Genomic DNA, 19467 nt, shown 5'->3' with positions numbered 1-19467 from the left:
ACTTTCTAACCTCTTTCTCTCCCAAATAGGAGGGTTTCTCCCGTCTTACTTCTGTCTGTCTCCTTTCTGCCTCTCATGAGGTATCATCAAGTTCTCCCACTGTTTGGTCCAGGGATTCTCCATTCATATCCACTCCCAGCCTTGTGGTAATATCTTCTCCTTCTTTTGCCCTTCTCTTTTTTTTTTTTTATTTATTTATTTATTTATTTATTTATTTATTTATTTATTTATTTATTTATTTATTTATTTATTTATTTATTTATTAATATCCCACCTATCTAGTCGGTTAAGACCACTCTAATCGGCTGACAGCAAAACATACAGCAATATATAAAAAACAGTTTTACATAAAGAAAAAACTTACAGCAAGGTAGGACAAAGAGTAGGGAAAGGGGAGGAAGGGGAGGTCAGAATTTGATTAAGGGGAAGGCCTGCCGGAACATCAATGTTTTTAGTTGCTTTTTAAAAATACCCAGCGAGGGAGCCACACGAATATCAGGAGGTAGATTATTCCAGAGGCGAGGAGCCACCGCCGAGAAGGCCCGATTTCTTGTCTTTTCCTTCCAGGCCTCCCTCGGCGTTAGGCTCCTCAGCCTCACCTCCTGGCTCACGCGAGTGACATGGATAGATCGTGGTGGGAGAAGGCGTTCCGCCAAGTATCGAGGCCCTAAACCGTTTAGGGCTTTATAGGTAAGCATCAACACTTTGAAGTCGATGCGGAAGCGGATGGGCAGCCAATGCAATGCGGCCAGAGTGGGTGAGATGTATTGGTATTTTTCATCCCACTGAGAAGTCTGGCCGCTGCATTCTGCACCACCTGAGGTTTCCACAGCAGCCTCAAAGGCAGCCCCACGTAGAGCACATTACAGTGGTCTAATCTTGAGATGAGCACATGCACCAAGGTACTGAGCGCCCTCACATCAAGATAGGGCCGCAGCTGGGCTATCCACCTCTCCAGCTTCTGCTGTCTCCCTCCTTGATGGTTCCCCAAGATATATTTCTCTTCCCTCCTCCTGTCTTATTCCTTTCTTTTTCTCCTGCACTTCTGCTGGTACGCTAATGTTCCTTTACCTAGCCAAGGCAGGGAGGGGGTTGGGCTCCCTGGGGAGAAAAAGTGGGGCTGAGGACCAAGGGGGTCCCTTGAAAGGCTGAAGGGGGGAGACACCTCCAGCGTAACCTCCTGAAATCACAAGGAAACTGAGGCCACACATTTCAGGGCTCCGCAGGGCTCCTGCTCAGTTTCCACCAAAGGGACTTCACAGGATGCTGCATTCACGGCCCCCACCACACCCCCATGGAAATGAAAATCTCCCCCTAAAGAAACTTCCCTCTTTCTCCAGATTCAACCAGGACTACTGGAGCATATAATGGTGGTTGCCCAGAGTCAATTGGGAGGTGACCTTGCACCCCTGATTTCTCTTCTGCCCCCCTCCTTCCTACCGAGAGACCCCCCACCATCCCACTCTTGATCCCCCTTTTGGTATTTTATGAGGGGGCAGGGAGGGGACTTTCTTCCTCTGTCCCGATCCAGCTTGTTCTCCCCTTTTCGTCCCTTTCCTGCAGGATGGGCTCGTGGTGGCTGAGAAGGACCACTGGGTTCTTTCATCTGTGCGGAGGGGCTAAGAGGCAGCGCTCCAACCCCCCTGCCGTGTAGCACAATCAGGTTTCCCCTCTCTGGTGGAGGGAGTCTGAGGGAGGGAGTCTCTCATGACAGAGGCCTTCTGCTCCTCGCAAGACCCGCCGCGAGTTGTACATCTCAGCCCTTCCTGCAGACGTCTCAGTGTGACCCAGACTTCTAGTTAGAATCCCTGCCCCACCTCCGCTGTCCAGCCTCTTCTGTTTAACCTGGAGGGTTTTGTCCTCACCCTCAGGATAGAATTCCAGTCCTTTTTAGCTAAAAAAAGAGAAAAGACATCCAGGTTCCCAGAGTTCGGTCAAAACCCTTGTGGGCAATGTCATTGCGAGTGGGGTTATACCAGTTGTGATGATATTGGGTGGAAGATGGTCTCTTACCCCTCCTCCTCCTCTCAGCCAGCAGAATCGAGGTAGCCCTATCAGCCGACCTTCTGATCTGCACATGGGACTGTTAAAAGCCGGGTGGGTCCAATGAGACCTGACAGAAGAGGGAAAGGCTAACCTGAGATCTTGGTAGGAGAGGAAAGGAGAGCCGCCCTTTTCCCCCCTGAAGACTGATGGCTCCCTATTGGTTTCCAAAAAGTCCTAGTGGTTAGAAGGTCATCACAAGGAGATCACGCAAAGCAGACCCTCTCCACGGATCTTGCCCTCAATAAGCCCCCATAAACTCAAAAGGCCAGCTTCCCCTCCAACCCCAGCCATCTCCTGCCTGATTTAGGGCACCGCCAGGGCCATCAAGGAGATTCCACAGTTCATCAATGTTGTCACTACTGGAAGACAACTGATCCACCGGGGTCCTGCCAAAAGCCCTCTCTGAGAGGTTGGTCCATCTTTCCCTTTTGCTCTTCAGATAGCGTGCCTCTCTCCGCCCTGATCTTTCTCCTCCACTTTCTAACCTCTTTCTCTCCTCAATAGGAGGGTTTCTCCCGTCTTACTTCTCTCTGTCTCCTTTCTGCCTCTCATGAGGTATCATCAAGTTCTGCCACTGTTTGGTCCAGGGATTCTCCATTCATATCCACTCCCAGCCTTTTGGTAATATCCTCTCCTTCTTTTCCCCTTCTACCTCTCCAGCTTCCGCTGTCTCCCTTCATGATGGTTCCCCAAGATATAGTTCTCTTCCCTCCTCCTCTTATTCTTTTCTTTTTCTCCTGCACCTCTGCTGGTATCCTCATATTCCTTTACCTAGTTGATCCTTTCCTCTGATGGACCTTCTGCTTCCCTCACTGGAACTTCTTCCACCTTAGACACCCCTGGCTCTTTATTTCCAGACTCTCCCATCCCTTCATTGGCCTAAACCTTTGATTCTTCATTTGCAACTATCTCCATCCTCTGTGACCGTTCTCATCTCTCTTTCCGTTCTCCCGAAGGAGGTGTCACTTCTCTAACAGGTCATATGTTCTGCCTCTGGGGCTCCATGGGCTTCTCCCTCCTCTTCTCAGGAAAGGACGGCACTCCAGTCAGGATGGGTTCAGCCCGACTTTCTCAGTCACATAGACAGCCAGGGACAAGGTGTTTGAAGCTCATCTGGGTATCTAATAAGAAGTCTTTTCCTTGTTGCAATCATGCCAGGCAATTCCAAAACTTGTTAGTTCTGTAGACATTCATTTATTTAATGTACTAAATTTAAAAATGTAAGGGAGTCTTACAAGCATGAAGAAAAAATTCTAGGTACAGATCTTCAAATCCAAACATCATACCGTTATGCAAAAACTGCAGGCTTATTTAAAATGCCTCACTGCACCTTGTAAAAAGAAGCAGGAATTTAAATTTAGATAATAGGGAAAAATTAAGACGTGTTTGAAACTAAAATACAAACACATTAAAACAATGGAGCTCATTATCTAGAAAGACAGAGAATGCATTTTAAGAACATTTCAGACTTCCTAAGAATACAATGACATAAAAGAAAAAAGTTTATCATTTTCAATGAAAGGTATGCAAAAGTATTTAAAAATTAAAAATGAATGTAAACAAAGTAAAAAAAAGCACTATTGGATGCAAGTGTGTTGTTTACACACAGAAAATTGTGTTTTCACACAGCCATGTGTAAAATCCATGGCTGGCTGTCACTGTCTCACCGTTATCTTTCTGCTCTTCCAAGGACTTTCACCCAGCATCAGTTCCATCATCTGTTGTACTCCTTGAAACCAAACATCTACGGTTCTCTGTTCCTTTCTAATAACAGTTTGTGGAAGATCTCCCCCAATATTTATATTCCTTTGTTGTGCATCAGTCAGAAAAAACAAATCTTCCCAAAGCTTGGGTTTCCCAGCCTCAGAGAAGCTCAGATGTTAAGGATCGAAGGACTTGGTCACCGCCGACCCAGTGCAGTGCAGGGCCCGCAGAGACCAGAGCTTGAAAAACCAAAATTTCCACACCTTCCAACAATCCATGCCATTACAAAGCAGTATACTCGCAATATAATAGCTTGGAAACACTTAGTTCTTCATAAATCATACAATATATATTTTTGTTCATAAAAAAAGAGAAAACAAATGGTAAATCATTCTAAAACAAAAGACAGCTACTCTCTCTTCTCTACCTGCTTTTTTTTCATCAGTTAGCCTTAGAACATACACCCTTTTCTATTTTTACATTAATTTTGTAAGAGCTTCTGGTGCACAATATATGCTTATTCTCATTTTTATAGCACATGGTTCCAAGTCTATGTTCTGATATCTCTATGTCAATTAACGACAAAAGTAAAATAGATCACAAGAGGCACTTCAAAAGGCACTCAATTTTTTGTCTTTTCTCTCTGTTTAGCATTACATCAGCATATGGTTGTTTATTCTTTCCAGTGAAAACCAGCACAAACCTCAATCAGCTCCTTATGCCTTAACTTACCAGAAGCTGTGACTAAACCTAATTCCACGTTCCATGCATTTATGTGGTTTCTTCCCAGTCAGAGTTCTTTGATGTAACCTAAGGTAATCACTGCGACTAAATCCCTTTCCACATTCCACGCATTTATAAGGTTTCTCCCCAGTGAGTCCTTTGATGTGATCTAAGGCTACCACTATGACTAAAGCTCTTTCCACATTCCATGCATTTATGTGGTTTCTCCCCAGTGTGAATCCTTTGATGTAACTGAAGTTGACCACTCTGACTAAAGCTCTTTCCACATTCCATGCATTTATGTGGTTTCTCCCCACTGTGAATCCTTTGATGTAACTGAAGTTGACCACTCTGACTAAAGCTCTTTCCACATTCCAAGCATTTATGTGGTTTCTCCCCAGTGTGAGTCCTTTGATGTGACCTAAGGGTGCTACTGTGACTAAAGCGCTTTCCACATTCCATGCATTTATGTGGTTTCTCCCCAGTGTGAATCCTTTGATGTAACCTAAGCTTACCACTATGAATAAAGGTCTTTCCACATTCCATGCATTTATGTGGTTTCTCCCCAGTGTGAATCCTTTGATGTAACTGAAGTTGACCACTCTGACTAAAGCTCTTTCCACATTCCATGCATTTATGTGGTTTCTTTCCAGTCAGAGTTCTTTGATGTAACCTAAGGTAATCACTGCGACTAAATCCCTTTCCACATTCCACGCATTTATAAGGTTTCTCCCCAGTGAGTCCTTTGATGTGATCTAAGGCTACCACTATGACTAAAGCTCTTTCCACATTCCATGCATTTATGTGGTTTCTCCCCAGTGTGAATCCTTTGATGTAACTGAAGTTGACCACTCTGACTAAAGCTCTTTCCACATTCCATGCATTTATGTGGTTTCTCCCCACTGTGAATCCTTTGATGTAACTGAAGTTGACCACTCTGACTAAAGCTCTTTCCACATTCCAAGCATTTATGTGGTTTCTCCCCAGTGTGAGTCCTTTGATGTGACCTAAGGGTGCTACTGTGACTAAAGCGCTTTCCACATTCCATGCATTTATGTGGTTTCTCCCCAGTGTGAATCCTTTGATGTAACCTAAGCTTACCACTCTGACTAAAGCTCTTTCCACATTCCATGCATTTATGTGGTTTCTCCCCAGTGTGAATCCTTTGATGTAACCTAAGGTTACGACTCTGACTAAAGCTCTTTCCACATTCCATGCATTTATGTGGTTTCTCCCCAGTGTGAATCCATTGATGTAACCTAAGGTTACGACTCTGACTAAAGCTCTTTCCACATTCCATGCATTTATGTGGTTTCTCCCCAGTGTGAGTCCTTTCATGTGATCTAAGGTGACCACTGCGATTAAAGCTCTTTCCACATTCTATGCATTTATGTGGTTTCTCCCCAGTGTGAATCATTTGATGTAACCTAAGGTGACCACTCTGACTAAAGCTCTTTCCACATTCCATGCATTTATGTGGTTTCTCCCCAGAATGAGTCCTTTGATGTAACCTAAGGTTACTACTATGACTAAAGCTCTTTCCACATTCCAAGCATTTATATGGTTTCTCCCCAGAGTGAGTTCTTTCATGTGACCTAAGCACCTCACTCCGACTAAAGCTTTTTCCACATTCCATGCATTTATGTGGTTTCTCCCCAGTGTGAGCTCTTTCATGTGACCTAAGGTCATCACTCCTACTAAAGCTTTTTCCACATTCCATGCATATATGTGGTTTCTCCCCAGTGTGAGTTCTTTGATGCACCCTTAGAGCACCACTGCGACTAAAGCTCTTTCCACACTCCATGCATTTATGTGGTTTCTCCCCAGTGTGAGTTCTTTCATGTGACCTAAGGTTACTACTATGACTAAAGCTCTTTCCACATTCAATGCATTTATATGGTTTCTCCCCAGTGTGAGTCCTTTCATGTAACCGAAGGCCACCACTGCAACAAAAACTCTTTCCACATTCCATGCATTTATAAGGTTTCTCTCCAGTGTGAGTCCTTTCATGTAACTTAAGTTCACCACTCTCATTAAAGCTCTTTCCACATTTCGTGCATTTATGTGGTTTCTCCCCAGTATGAGTCCTTTGATGTAACCTAAGTTCACCACTACTGCTATAGCTCTTTTGACATTCCATGCATTTATGTGGTTTCTCCCCAGTGTGAGTCCTTTCATGTGATCTAAGGTGACCAGTATGACTAAAACTCTTTCCACACTCCATGCATTTATAAGGTTTCTCCCCAGTGTGAGTCCTTTCATGTGATCTAAGGTTACCACTATCACTGAAACTCTTTCCACATTCCATGCATTTATGTGGTTTCTCCCCAGTGTGAATCCTTTGATGTAACTTAAGGTGACCACTCTGAATAAAGCTCTTTCCACATTCCATGCATTTATGTGGTTTCTCCCCAGTGTGAATCCTTTGATGTAACTTAAGGTGACCACTATGAATAAAGGTCTTTCCACATTCCATGCATTTATGTGGTTTCTCCCCAGTGTGAATCCTTTGATGTAACTGAAGTTGACCACTCTGACTAAAGCTCTTTCCACATTCCATGCATTTATGTGGTTTCTCCCCAGTGTGAATTCTTTGATGTAACTCAAGGTTACCACTCTGACTAAAGCTCTTTCCACATTCCATGCATTTATGTGGTTTCTCTCCAGTGTGAGTCCTTTGATGTAACCTAAGGACACCACTGTGACTAAAGCTCTTTCCACATTCTGTACATGGATACCGTTTCTCCCCTGCATGTTTTCTTTGAAGTCTACTGAGGTGACATGCATTTACATGGTTTCTCCCCTGCGTCACTGTTTTCATGTGAACTCCTTGCCTGCCCATTCCGATTTTGAATTCTATGTTTTCTTGCTTGCTTTTCAGTTCCTGTCCGGTTTGGCCCCGAAGTTGCTGGGCAATTTTTCTTCTCCTGTTCATCATCTGGTAGATTAGAAAAAGAGGAGAAACATCCACTTTCAAAATCTGCAGGAATAAGGAATGTGTGCAGTATCCGCCTGGGTCACAGAGGATGAAGGAAAGACAGACAAAAAGGTGAGGGAAGAGAACCAGGGAGGGGATGAGGCCAGAGCAGAGATTCTTCCTTTGGGCTTGAGGTTGGAAGGACTCTTCACTGAGGGACCATTTGGATGGAGGAGTCATGAAGGGGCGAATCAGTTCCACACCCAAATAAGTAAATTAAATTCAAAGTATATTAACTTTTTTACCTTCTCAAATTCCCCCCAATGATTGTATTTAAATTTTCAGAAAATTAGAAAGGAATTTCTCAAAAATCATTAAAGGGGAATCAAATAATTAAAAGACTGTTTAGCAAATGTCAGAGTATAAAATTTACAGGCCTGAGCAGAACAAATGGATCAATGAGCAGCCATGATGTTCAGTTGTGTCAAAATGCTGAATCACAGTGACTCAGGAGGGCTGGCTCAAAGATGATGCAACATCTGTGCTGATTGGATACAGCCAGATGCATTAGTGTATATATGTGGTCTGTGCAGAGAAGATGTATTCCTGCTCTTCTGATGAATTCATGGTGTCATGCTGTCACTCTGTAAATTTGTAAATATCCTGTAAATACACGTCTGGTGGTGGAAAAAGCTGATCGTGTCTGAGTGAGTCATTTCTGCATGTTCACGCACTAATAAAAAATGAAGATGCCAGCCACAGAGACTGGCGAACGTCAGGAAGAACAACCTTCAGAACACAGCCAAAGAGCCCAAAAAACCCAGAACAACCATTAGAGCCCGGCCGTGAAAGCCTTCGCGAATACAAAAAATGAATAACAAGAGGGGGGGAAAGGACAGTGTTAGAAAAGAAGAGTAAAAGTGGATGAATGTGATGCAGCGAGATTATTGGACTGCAGAACGGGGAAAGAGCAGTGGTCAATGCCGGGAATGGACAACGTCTGCATGATTCAGAGGGAGAAGTGAAAGGACAGGTCCATGAAAGTGATGGGATGTACAGCTTATAAATGCTGTTACAGGTAGAGAATCAGGAGGAAGTTCTAAAAACAGGATAGGCAGCAAAGATGGTCAGAGAAATGGGTACTGAGGTAATAGAATCTTTGAAATGCAGAGCTAGAAGGGAAGTCAACGCCCAACCTCTGGCTCCAGAGTTAGATACCTAAAGCAATATGTATGGAAAGAGGGGAGGGAAGAATTTGATAAACCCCATTTGTAAGAATAAAAGCAATAATGTATGCATTGAAATTGAGAAGGTATTTGACCCCAGCAAAATTAAATATTACAAATTCTGAATGCTGAATTTCTGTCTTCTTCAGGCAGCAGAACAGGAGAAACAGAAAGGTAGCCAACAAAGAAACCACCCCCACAGGCAGACAGGTAGGTAGGCAAAGCTCCAGCATAAAAGCTCCCACCGTCCTAGTGAGGAGGGGGCAACAGCAGGGCACCAGAGAGCAACAGGACCTTCTTCCTGCTGACAAATAGTGATGAAAGCAGCAGCATACAAGAGTGTATTTCACCCACAATTTATTTAAATTTTTTTTTTACTCCATCTTTCTCCTTTAAAAGCACCCAAGGCGGCTGTGACGGACAGGTCAGTGACCACTCCTGTCCATCACAATGAAACCCTGATTCAGGAGCCAATGGGTGTACAGAAGGGGCGGAACTAAGGAAATATAAGGAGTATGGATGACAGTTAAAGAGCAGTAAGAGAGAATTTCAGTTAGGGATCAGTTAAGAGTTTCAGTTAGGGATGAGTTAGGAACTTCAGTTAGAGACGTTTAGGCAGTTAGGACCAGTCATGTGTTAGAGAAGAATAGAGAGATAGAGGATCAGATATGAAATGAATAAATACATAGATTAACATGATTCTATCTAAGCAAATATAAATGTTATAAAAGCACAGTTGATTAATAAAATAAGACAATCCATGATTTACTTATGAACACTTTGATAAACACTGTTTTCTTGAACAACACGGATTGAAGAGTTCTATTTGAAAGAGTGAGGAGAAACCCTCTGGTGGCAGCGGAAAAGGGTTGGAAAAAATAAATGTCATTTTCCAAAAGTGAACCTGGGTTCTGTGGAGAAACAAACAGGGGAACGGGTGCATGACAGCGGCTTATATAAATCATCAAAACACAAGGTTTAAAAGTTAAAAACAGGAAGCCTAGAAATCTTAAAAAGAATCAACCCAAGCCTACACTAAAAATGGTAAACAAAATCAACATCTCGAAAACACAAGACACACTGTGATGTAGTGCACCAAGGCTTCCACCAGGCCCTCTGTTGTCACGAGACCGTTCCTTATTTCTGGCACTTCAAGTATCCTAACACAGGGGGCATCTCCAAAGGCGTTCCTCGGCCTCAGTGCCCTCCATGCTAAGTGCCCTGTGTCGTGGGGTTGCCAACCCACGGTGGGCAGAGATCAGGTCTCAGGACTTTTCTCGCCTGTTGTCTTCCAACCCACAACCTTGCTTAGGCTTCCCTCTCCCCATTGAGCTCACTCCAAATCTCACAGGGGCTTGGAGGGGCAGCAACCAAGGGAGGAGGTCTTGGTGTTATGTGTCCCTGCCATAAAATAAAGCATTTCACATTCAATTGGTCTGGAATGGACCCTTCAGAGCCATTGACTCTGCAAAAGACCGGCCGGGAGAGGAAACGTCCCAGGAGAGGCCCCGCTTGACGATTACCCCGTTTAATGATGAATCTCCTTCACGATGATGTTTTTGCGATCGCAAAAGCAATCACAAAACGATGTTTGAATGGGTTTTTTTCACTTACCGATGATTGGTTCATCGCTAAGCGGGGCACGAATGTATACAAAAGACAAAATAGAAGGTTTTTATTCAGAACAAATGACATTTGATAAGCTTTTATTAGGTTAAAAAGGTAAAATAGTTAAGAAAATGTATAATTATCTGTTAGAAATCAAAATGCAAGATGAAATGGTTAAAGAATTATGATTAAGTGGGCACAAAACATAGGGCATAATATTGATATTGATCAATGGCTGAAAATATGGCAAAATAATATAAAGCTTACAAGATCGGTTAATTTTAGAGAATATATATATAACATGTTTTACAGGTGGCATATGGCTCCAGAAAAAATGTTGGAGATGTATACAGATGTACCAAATATGTGTTGGAAATGTGAAGCACATCTGGGAAGTTATTATCATATGTGATGGTCATGTAGAGTAGCGAAACAGTATTGGAAAAGAGTGCATGCTGTGCTGCAACAAATATTGCTTTGTAAGGTTCCATTAACCCCAGAACTGTTTTTATTGAGTATGATACCTGATAATATAGATAAGGCAGAGAAGTATATAGTTATATACATAGTCACTGCAGCTAGAATTCTTTATGCCAAAAATTGGAAAAGTCCAACGGTACTGAAACAAGATCTTATAAAGAAGATACGGGAAACAGCGGAAATGGATGTTTTATCAGAAGTGATGAAGGACTGTCTTCTACAAAAAGCAACTGAAAGATGGGACTTATTCTACAAATGGTTTGAGTCATCAGACATCGCTTGAACAACGTGCATTAAAATGAGAACTTAAATCTGGAAGGCAGAAAATAGTAAAAAGAGCAATTTGGAATTTTGATATGGCAATATGTATAGAATGGATGTTAGTATGACATTGTTTCTCCTCTTCCCCTTAACCACAATAAAATATTTTTTTTAAAAGAGCATGTGCTCGGGGTGAGCAGGACCGAGATTTCTTCAAAACAAAACAAACGCCACCTAAATAAGATGAAAGAAAACCATACCCTCCAAACACCACCAATTTGCACATCTTCAAAGAAGAAGTGTGGTGTCGTGGATGGAGTACCAGACTGGAATCCAGGAGACCTGGATTCAAATCCCTGCTGGGCCGGGGAAACTGAGAGGAGAGAGAGTGTGGCAAGGCTACTTAAGCCACCTCTTGAAATCTCACTTACCTTGCAAATGTTGGAAAGATATGAGGTTTGGTTCTTCGTTTTTGGTCCCAAGAAAAGCAAAGAGACATCAGTTCAGTCTCGCCCCTTCCCTAGGAGAAAAGAAAAAATAGAAAAGATCAGCCTGGAGGTTTTACAGATAAAGCAAACAAAAAACATTACCTTCCAGGATCTGCCTTTGTCATGTTCCTGTTGAACGGCCCTACATACCTTCTCTCTCCTTCAGGGAGCAGAACAGGAGAAACAGAAAGGCAGCCGACAATGAAATCAACCCCACTGGCAGGCAGGCAGGCAAGCTTCCAGGATAAAAGCTCCCACCGTCCCAGTGAGGAGGGGGCAACAGCAGGGAACGAGAGAGCAACAGGACCTTCTTCCTGCTGAGACATGCGATGAAAGCAGCAGCATACAAGAGTGTATTTCACCCACAATTTATTTAAAATATTTTTAATCCGCCTTTCTCCTTTAAAAGGACCCAAGGTGGCTTATGTAAATGTTTAAAACACAATATTTAGAAGTTAAAAACAGCAAGTCTAGAAATCTTAAGAATCAACCCAAACCTACTCTAAAATGGCAAACAAAATCAAGATCTCGAAAACACAGAACACAGTGTGATGTACTGCACCGAGGTTTGCACGAGGCCCTCTGTTGTTGTGAGACCGTTCGTTATTTCTGTCACTTCAGGGATTCTAACACGGGGGGGGTCTCCAAAGGGGCTCCTCGGCCTCCGTGCCCTCCGTGCCAAGTGCCCTGTGTTGTGGGGTTGCCAGCCCAAGTTCCGGTCTCAGGACTTTTCTTGCCTGCTGTCTTCCAGCCCCCAACCTTGTTTAGGCTTCGCTCTCCCCATTGAGCTCTGCGAAACTCACAGGGGCTTGGAAGGGGGGCAACCGAGGGTGGGGCGTCTTGGTGTTGGTTCCCCCTGCTGTAAAACAAAGTGTTTCACGATCAATTCAGAGCCATTGACTCCGCAAAAGACCTGCCAGGAGAGGGAGTGTCCCAGAAGGAGAGGCTGTGTTGCTTTCCGGTCCTTCTTTCCTCTTGCCCTCCATGTGGAAGGACAGGAACTCCTTCGGCCTCTTTCCAAAGCCCCCTTTGCTCCACCCCATGGAGGGCCACGAATTGGAGGCAGGAGGGAGAACCCCTAGGAAGAGGGGCAGGTCTTTTGTACAGTGAATGGCCCTGAATTGTGCCTTCAGAACCCAAAGACCAGAACAGTTTTGGCCCTGCGGGAAGAACAAATTTCATGAACGTTCCTGGGGAGATTTCCAGTTCAGCCTCCGCTAGGAAACCTCCCACCGAGGAAAGTCCACCACTTTCTCTCTCCTGCTTGCCTTTCAGAAAAAAAGGTTCTGTGTTCACAAACAACAACGCAACAAGGAAGCTGCCAAGCCTGTGTGTTTTTGTGTGTGTGTGTGTCTTTGTGTGTGTGTGTCTTCCCTCCTCCTCCAGCAGTTCATCCTCAGCCCTCCTCTCTGCCAGATCATCCAGGAAAAGAGAAACACGCAGAGAGAGAAGCCGGGGCGCACACACAGATATATAGCGCATGTGTGCAAAAGTGCAAGAGGTCCAGCAGATGTTCCCCCTGGCAGGGAAAGTTCAGGGAGGAAACCCCACCCTCACAAACCCCATTGCTCCTGCCCGGCCCCCCAAGTCCTCCACCTCCCGCCTGTCGCCCCCCCATCGCAGCCCCCTTTGCCTCTCCAGCCCCACCTGGGACTTTTGTCCTTTTAAGGGAGGGGAGGGGGGTGTCCTCCGTCATTAGAAGGAACGGGGGGGGGGAAGATGGAAGGGAAGTTACTTTCTCTCCCGTTCCTTTGTTCGCAGGATTCAAGGGAAGGCAGGGACTCCTTACCACCCCCCTCCCGACACACAAAAACACACACGCACTCGATGAAGCCCTAGATAACCTTGCAAGGGGTTTTGGTCTCCCTGCCTCTGGGGGGTGGGATCTGGGCTCCCGAGATCCTCTCTCCCCTTTGAATGCCCCTCCCCCTCCCGAGGAGGAGACCCAGAAGGAAAAACTGCCTTGCACGAAGGTCGAGCAGGGCAATCCACAACCCGGCACCACACACAATGCCTGGAGAAGCCGTCCCCGCTCCCCCTCCCAGACTGGCGGGGATGCGGCCATCTCACCCCCCATGCAATCCTCACCCCTGACCTGCCCCACCCTCCAGCGCCCACCTCCGTCCAGGTCCCGATCCGGGAGGCGCCCCAAAAGCCCCGCTTCTCTCCTCCAGGCGCCTTTCTTGGGCCGAAGGGGGAAGAGGCAGGCGCAGCGATCCCCGCTTCTTCCGGCTCCCGTTCGAAGGGCGTCCAGGGGAGGGGCTCTTTCTTCCCCTTCGTAGCTCCATGTTCCTCCCCTTTCCCCCTCCTGCACGAACGAGGGGGGGGGAGAGAATGTAGAAACAAGGCAGGCGGGCGGGGGGGGGGGGCTTGAAAGGCAGGGAGGCTCCAAAGAGGGAAATGGCCGAGTGGAGAGGTTCTCACAGCTGCCCAAGGAAAGACTCGACCGACACAGACTCTTCTAATTTCTAACACTCTTTCTGCCAGTTTTGAAGTGCCATCTATAGAACATCTTTAAAATATTTTGTCACAAATTTACTGATTTAATTCCTCTGTAATTATTATTCCACATCAGAATCCAATAACATATGTCTAAATTATTGCCAAGATTTTGTATCCCTTCCATCATCACTGCTTTCACTCATCTCTGAATTCTCTTCTAATAAACAATTATACATTTTTGAAAAATCTTCTCATGAGTAGAAATCCACAGCTCATCCACCTGGGCCTTCCTCCCATAAAAACCAATCATTTTATCTTTCTTCAATCTTGATTCTAAAATCTTTTTTTTCCTGCTGTTCCCGCTGCTCTGGTAAAATGGTCTTCATTCTGAATACTCCGTTCCACGTCCTCTTTAAATCCTGAAGTTACCACCTTAATTTCTAACGTCTGGGTTTTAATCTGATTCTTAAATTCATTAACAATGTTCATTTGGAACTCCTGTATATAGTTGTAAAAGAATCTTGATTGACTTGTACAATGACTAAAGGCTGTCGTTTCTGTTTCTTGGGCATAGATTTATTTTAAGACAACACTTTCCACTGAGAAATAAGCAATTCAGCTTTTAGCAAGTTCAGATACTTTGATACCACTTCTTATAAATCCGGCAGTTTCATCTCTGCTTCCGTTTTCTCTCCAGTTAACACCACCTCCAGCAAATCCATTTTTTTTCCCTTTCCTGTACTCCAAATTCAGTCAAGATCCACAAAACAGTAAAACTATTGGTCAGTCAGTCTTTGTGTTAAATGGGTCAGTCCAGGTCCAAACTCCCTTTTAACACATCCAATTGTACAGTCAACCCTCGATTTACAAACGGCCCTAGTTACAAACATTTCGACTTAAAAACCGCTCTGATAGAAAAAATATTGACTCGACTTGCAAACTTAGATTTGAGTGACAAACCGAAAAAACTGCGCGGGAGGTGGGGAAAGAGCAAAATCTCAACATTCAGTTAACCGTTGGCCAGTGAAGAGGGTGCGTGACTGCTTCCTCGCTCTTCCCAGTGTTTTGAGAGAGGATTTGGAGGCAGTCTTCAGACTGCCTGGTACTGCCTGGTACAGTGCTGTATGGACTGTGTTTTTATTCTTTGGCTTTTAAAAAATTTTTGATTTTTGGATTTTTAAAGGCGTTCCCTCCCTCCTTTGCTGCTCCCTTGTTTCCCCAAAAGGTGCTTGTATTGGCTTGTCTTGATTGAAAAGGTACTTTTCAAAGTGATCTGTTGTCTGAAAGGTGCTTGGTTTTTCCCAGAAGGTGATTGTCTTGGCTGAAAAGGTGCTTTTCAAGGTGTTCTGTTCCCTCCTTCCCTCCCTCTTTCCCCCCCCCTTTTTTAAAGACCTAAGTCATCTTAGGTTAAAAGGAAAAAAAGGGAAAAAACTACCCCTAGTGGTAGGAAAAGATTAACCGGCTTTGCATTAGTTCCGTACGGAGGATTTTCTCTTAAAAGGTAAGTTTTAAGCCTATAGGAATGCATTAAACGGGTTTTAATGCATTCCTATGGGCTTTTAAATTTCGCATAGCAACGACTCCGTGTAGCGACGATTTTTGCTGCACGGATTATCATAGCTATGCAGGGCACCACTGTATAGCTTGACTTTAGCAAAGCTTTTGACCAAGTGCCCCATGATCTTCTGATTAGCAAGCTAAATATATATGGGCTGGATAGAATAACTGTCATGAGGATACAGAGTTGGCTACAGAATCGTACTAAAGGACAAAAATGGTAGGCACCTAACAGAAGCAGAAGACATCGAAAAGAAATGGCAAGAATACACAGAGGAATTATACCAGAAAGATCTCGATGTCCCAGACAACCCAGATAGAGTGGTTGTTTATCTTAAGCCAGACATCCTGGAGAGTGAAGTCAAGTGGCCCTTAGAAAGCCTGGCTAACAACAAGGGCAGTGGAGGTGATGGCATTCCAGTGGAACTATTTAAAATCTTAAAAGATGACGCTGCTAAGGTGCTACAAATAATATGCCAGCAAGTTTGGAAAACTCAGCAGTGGCCAGAGGACTGGAAAAGATCAGTCTACATCCCAATCCCAAAGAAGGGCAGTGCCAAAGAATGCTCCAACTACCCTACAATTGCACTCATTTCCCACGCTAGCAAGGTTATGCTCAAAATCCTCCAAGGTAGGCTTCAGCAGTATATGGACCGAGAAATCCCAGAATTACAAATCAAATCCAATAAATCAAATAAATTTATTGTCATTGTAAGTATATACATAGCATACCCATACAACGGAATTCACACAGACATCCAGAGACCAACCCACATGTGCACACATAAAAAGCTGGATTTCAAAGGGGCAGAGGAACTAGAAACCCAACTGCTAACATGCTCTGGATTATGGAGAAAGCCAGAGAGTTCCAGAAAAGCATCTACTTCATTAACTACACAAAAGCCTTTGACTGTGTGGACCACAGCAAACTATGGCAAGTTCTTAAAGAAATGGGAGTGGCTGACCACTTTATCTACCTCCTGAGAAATCTATATGTGGGACAGGAAGCAACAATTAGAAAGGGATATGGAACAACTGATAGGTTCAAAATTGGGAAAGGAGTACGACAAGGCTGTATATTGTCTCCCTGCTAATTTAATATATGCAGAATACACCATGTGAAAAGCCGGACTGAAGGAATCCCAAACAGGAATTAAGATTGCTGGAAGAAATATCAACAACCGCAGATTGTTGCAGATGATATCACTCTGATGGCAGAAAGTGAGGAACTAAAGAACCTCTTAATGAGGATGAAAGATTAGAGCCCAAAAATTGTCTGAAGCTCAACATCCATAAAAACTAAGATCATGGCCACTGGTCCCGCCACCTCCTGGCAAATAGAAGGGCAAGGTATGGAGGCAGTGACAGATTATAGTTTCTTGGGCTCCATGACGACTGCAAATTATGACAGCAGCTACGCAAGATCCTGAAACTGAGGCTCCAATATTTTGGCCATCTAATGAGAAGAGAAGACCTGTTAAAATCGTCGGTTAGTGAGACATCGGCCCTGAAAACACTCGTTTTGCGAAGCACGGACCATGCTATCAGTCCCAGGGGAAAAAAAGTCTTCTAAAGCGCGGAACGAAAGATCGTCCAGTGAAAATCGCCCACAGGGATAGCCGGTTTGCAAAGCGCTATAGCGCTCGCAAAAACCCATCATCTAGCTAATTCCTCAGCCTGCAAGGCAATCATCTAGTTGGGCACCACTGTATATTACCAACCGGACACAGTGAAAGGGGGAAGATGGCAGTACAGGAAAAAAATAACAAAGAAGCTTCAGGCTGCCAAAGGAATTAAATCTATACACTCATCGAGTTAATGTTATTTATTGAGGAGGGAGAATCTTCCATAGATACTGATGATGAAGCTAATATCAGCCTCTGAGGCTCTTACATTTTGGGGGAATTATGAGCCAGGTTGAAATGGGAACGTTTTAAGAGCATGTTTCAAAGCTCTTATATCCCACGTCTGCAGTGGGACAGAGAGTGAGGTGGGAGGAAGGAGTAAGTAATGAGAATTACTATTGCACTGTATATGTTCAAGACATTTGTTTTAAAAAAAAGAGTTACCTGAAGAGACGTTGTTGCCAGAAATCTCCAGCAGGAGGTCCTCGCGCAGAGATCTCAAGCCTCAATCGAGAAGATCCCACGCTCTATTGGTGTCAATAAGGCATCACCTCCTCAAAGGCCACTGGAAGCGGGAAGGAGAAAAGAGTCTTACCTTTTCTCGGCAAGGCTTTGGCACTGTGTCGGGGCAGGCAAGAGCTCCTCATAAGAAAGTCCCAGACGAACCCTGACACACCCACCAACACCTATGGCAAGGCGGACATCGGGTGGGTGGGTAGGAGAAGTGAAGTAAGAAGAGGTGGAGCAAAAGAGAGAGATATGCCCCACCCACCCCAAGGCTCCTCCTACCGATGGGTGGGGCATCTTCTCCTCCTCCTCCTCCTGGATTCCCCCCCAATGGAAATCCAAAATGCCCCACAGCCAAGTGGGGGCGAAGGAAGGCCTGGGAGGGGTTACCCAGAGAGTCACTGCCTCTCTTTCCCTTTGGAAACCCTCCCAAATGTAGGAAGGAAAGCAAAAACAGAAAAGGGAGGTCTCTATGCACAGGAGAAAGGGAGGTCTCTATGCACAGGAGAAAGGGAGGTCTCTATGCACAGGAGAAAGGGAGGTCTCTATGCACAGGAGAAAGGGAGGTCTCTATGCACAGGAGAAAGGGAGGTCTCTATGCACAGGAGAAAAAACAACAACCACCACTGCAGGATGATTACCCGCACGCTCTCACACACATATAAACGGAGGAGATCCCTCAAACTTAGTGTCCCCACAGGGTGGGATTGTGACCATTCCTCTCTCTCTCCATCCCATAAACCATCCTTGTAAAAACTACATATGAAAAAGACATGGTTTAATGTTTCAGTTTCTTTATCACTGCAGGGGCACAATCGATTTTCATGGGGTATACTGTGGAAACGTCCCTCTAAAATTGCAGATGGAAGGCAGTTAAATCTAGCTCCTGAAAAGGCTTGCCAGTAATTTGGGACGGTATTTAGGTTTTTCCAGGTAGTTAGCTCTTGGGTGGAATTTGAAATTTAGGCCAAACTTCACGGGGGAACAGATTTTGCGGACACTGTAAACACCTTTTCTCGGTAAGACAAGTTAAACCCACCTAAAAATAAGGAAAGCCCTCCTAAATCAGACCATGGCTGTCTCTGGTCCAGCCAGATGCTTCTAGGAAGACTGTAAGCATGTGATGGAGGTGGGGGGGGAATCGCAAAGAACACGGAGAAGCCTTGGAAGAGAAGGTGGTGTGTGTGTTTGTGTGTTTGTGTGTGCGTGCGTGCGTGCGTGCGTGTGTGTGTGTGTGTGTGTGTGAGAGAGAGAGAGAGAGAGAGAGAGAGAGAGTAAGAGAGAGATCTAGGGCCCCAGAGATCCCCTCTCCCCTTTGAATCCCCCTTCGCCTCCTTCTGGAGGCCTTCGCTTCCACTGGAAAACAGGCCTTTCTCTACAGCTTTAAGCCAGGCGCTGAGCCAGGGAGGGAGCCGGGCGAGTCCCTGCCCCGGCCGGCTTCCTCAACGGGGGGGGGGGGGGGAGTGGATTCCCCTCCTCCCCCTCCCCCCCCTCCGGCCCAGGCTCTACCTTGAAGGGACTTTTTAAGCCTCCCGATCCTCCTAGAAAGATACCTCGCCCGCGATCCTGAAACCTGTTGGGGAAAACTCAGCCCCACCCCACCCCCACCCCACTCTCCCAGGGACCGAGGGGGGGACCCTACTTACCAGAAGAGGCTCCTAAAACTCGCCCAACCGCCTTCCTGAGGCGAGACGTTCCAGCTGCCTTCTCAACTACGCATGCGCCCCACTGGCTAGCCCCCCCCTTTGTGAGAAAGAGGAGCGCATGCGCGAGAGGGAGAGCGAGCCCGAGCAGCCAGTGAGGGGATCTTGCGCTTGCGCAGAGACGAGCCGTGAGTGGGGCTTGGAGGGCAGCCTGTCAGTCACTCGACGGGGAAGAAAAGG

General features: G+C 45.2%; 3 protein-coding genes and 1 long non-coding RNA gene across 9 annotated transcripts in view; 1 reads left to right on the top strand and 3 right to left on the bottom strand.

Moving 5' to 3' along the window:
• Positions 1-17472, bottom strand: part of LOC140703737 (uncharacterized) — a 465058-nt gene extending 447586 nt beyond the window's left edge. Inside the window, exon 1 of the mRNA XM_072987177.2 lies at positions 13572-17472. The gene's annotated coding sequence lies outside the window, so the exon portion shown is untranslated. The remainder of the gene's footprint in view (positions 1-13571) is intronic.
• LOC144587340 (uncharacterized) overlaps positions 1-19467 on the bottom strand; it is a 103338-nt gene that overhangs the window by 20412 nt on the left and 63459 nt on the right. The window lies entirely within an intron of this gene.
• Positions 3218-19328, bottom strand: LOC144587346 (uncharacterized). 6 transcript variants are annotated; one of them, XM_078387472.1, is made up of 4 exons: positions 19231-19328; positions 17522-17642; positions 11397-11485; positions 5072-7411 (listed from the first exon to the last, which is right to left on the bottom strand). In XM_078387472.1, the coding sequence occupies exon 4, from the start codon at positions 7409-7411 to the stop codon at positions 5192-5194; it is 2220 nt and encodes a 739-aa protein (XP_078243598.1). In that variant the 5' UTR covers positions 11397-11485; positions 17522-17642; positions 19231-19328; the 3' UTR covers positions 5072-5191. The 6 variants fall into 6 exon arrangements, with proteins under 6 accessions (XP_078243599.1, XP_078243598.1, XP_078243597.1 ...); XM_078387469.1 differs by having other exon boundaries at positions 5192-9527; XM_078387473.1 differs by lacking the exons at positions 17522-17642; positions 19231-19328 and adding an exon at positions 3218-4973 and having other exon boundaries at positions 5224-9527; positions 11397-13051.
• LOC140703899 (uncharacterized) lies at positions 7385-11145 on the top strand. Its single transcript, XR_012083078.2, has 3 exons — positions 7385-7522; positions 8766-8826; positions 10537-11145. It is a non-coding gene; the product is annotated as an uncharacterized LOC140703899 (long non-coding RNA).

The sequence above is a fragment of the Pogona vitticeps genome, chromosome 2, assembly GCF_051106095.1.
Source record: "Pogona vitticeps strain Pit_001003342236 chromosome 2, PviZW2.1, whole genome shotgun sequence".
In the NCBI taxonomy this organism is placed as follows: Eukaryota; Metazoa; Chordata; class Lepidosauria; order Squamata; family Agamidae; genus Pogona; species Pogona vitticeps.
Note: the sequence above shows the minus strand (reverse complement) of the source record. Positions and strands in the feature narration are given on the sequence as shown.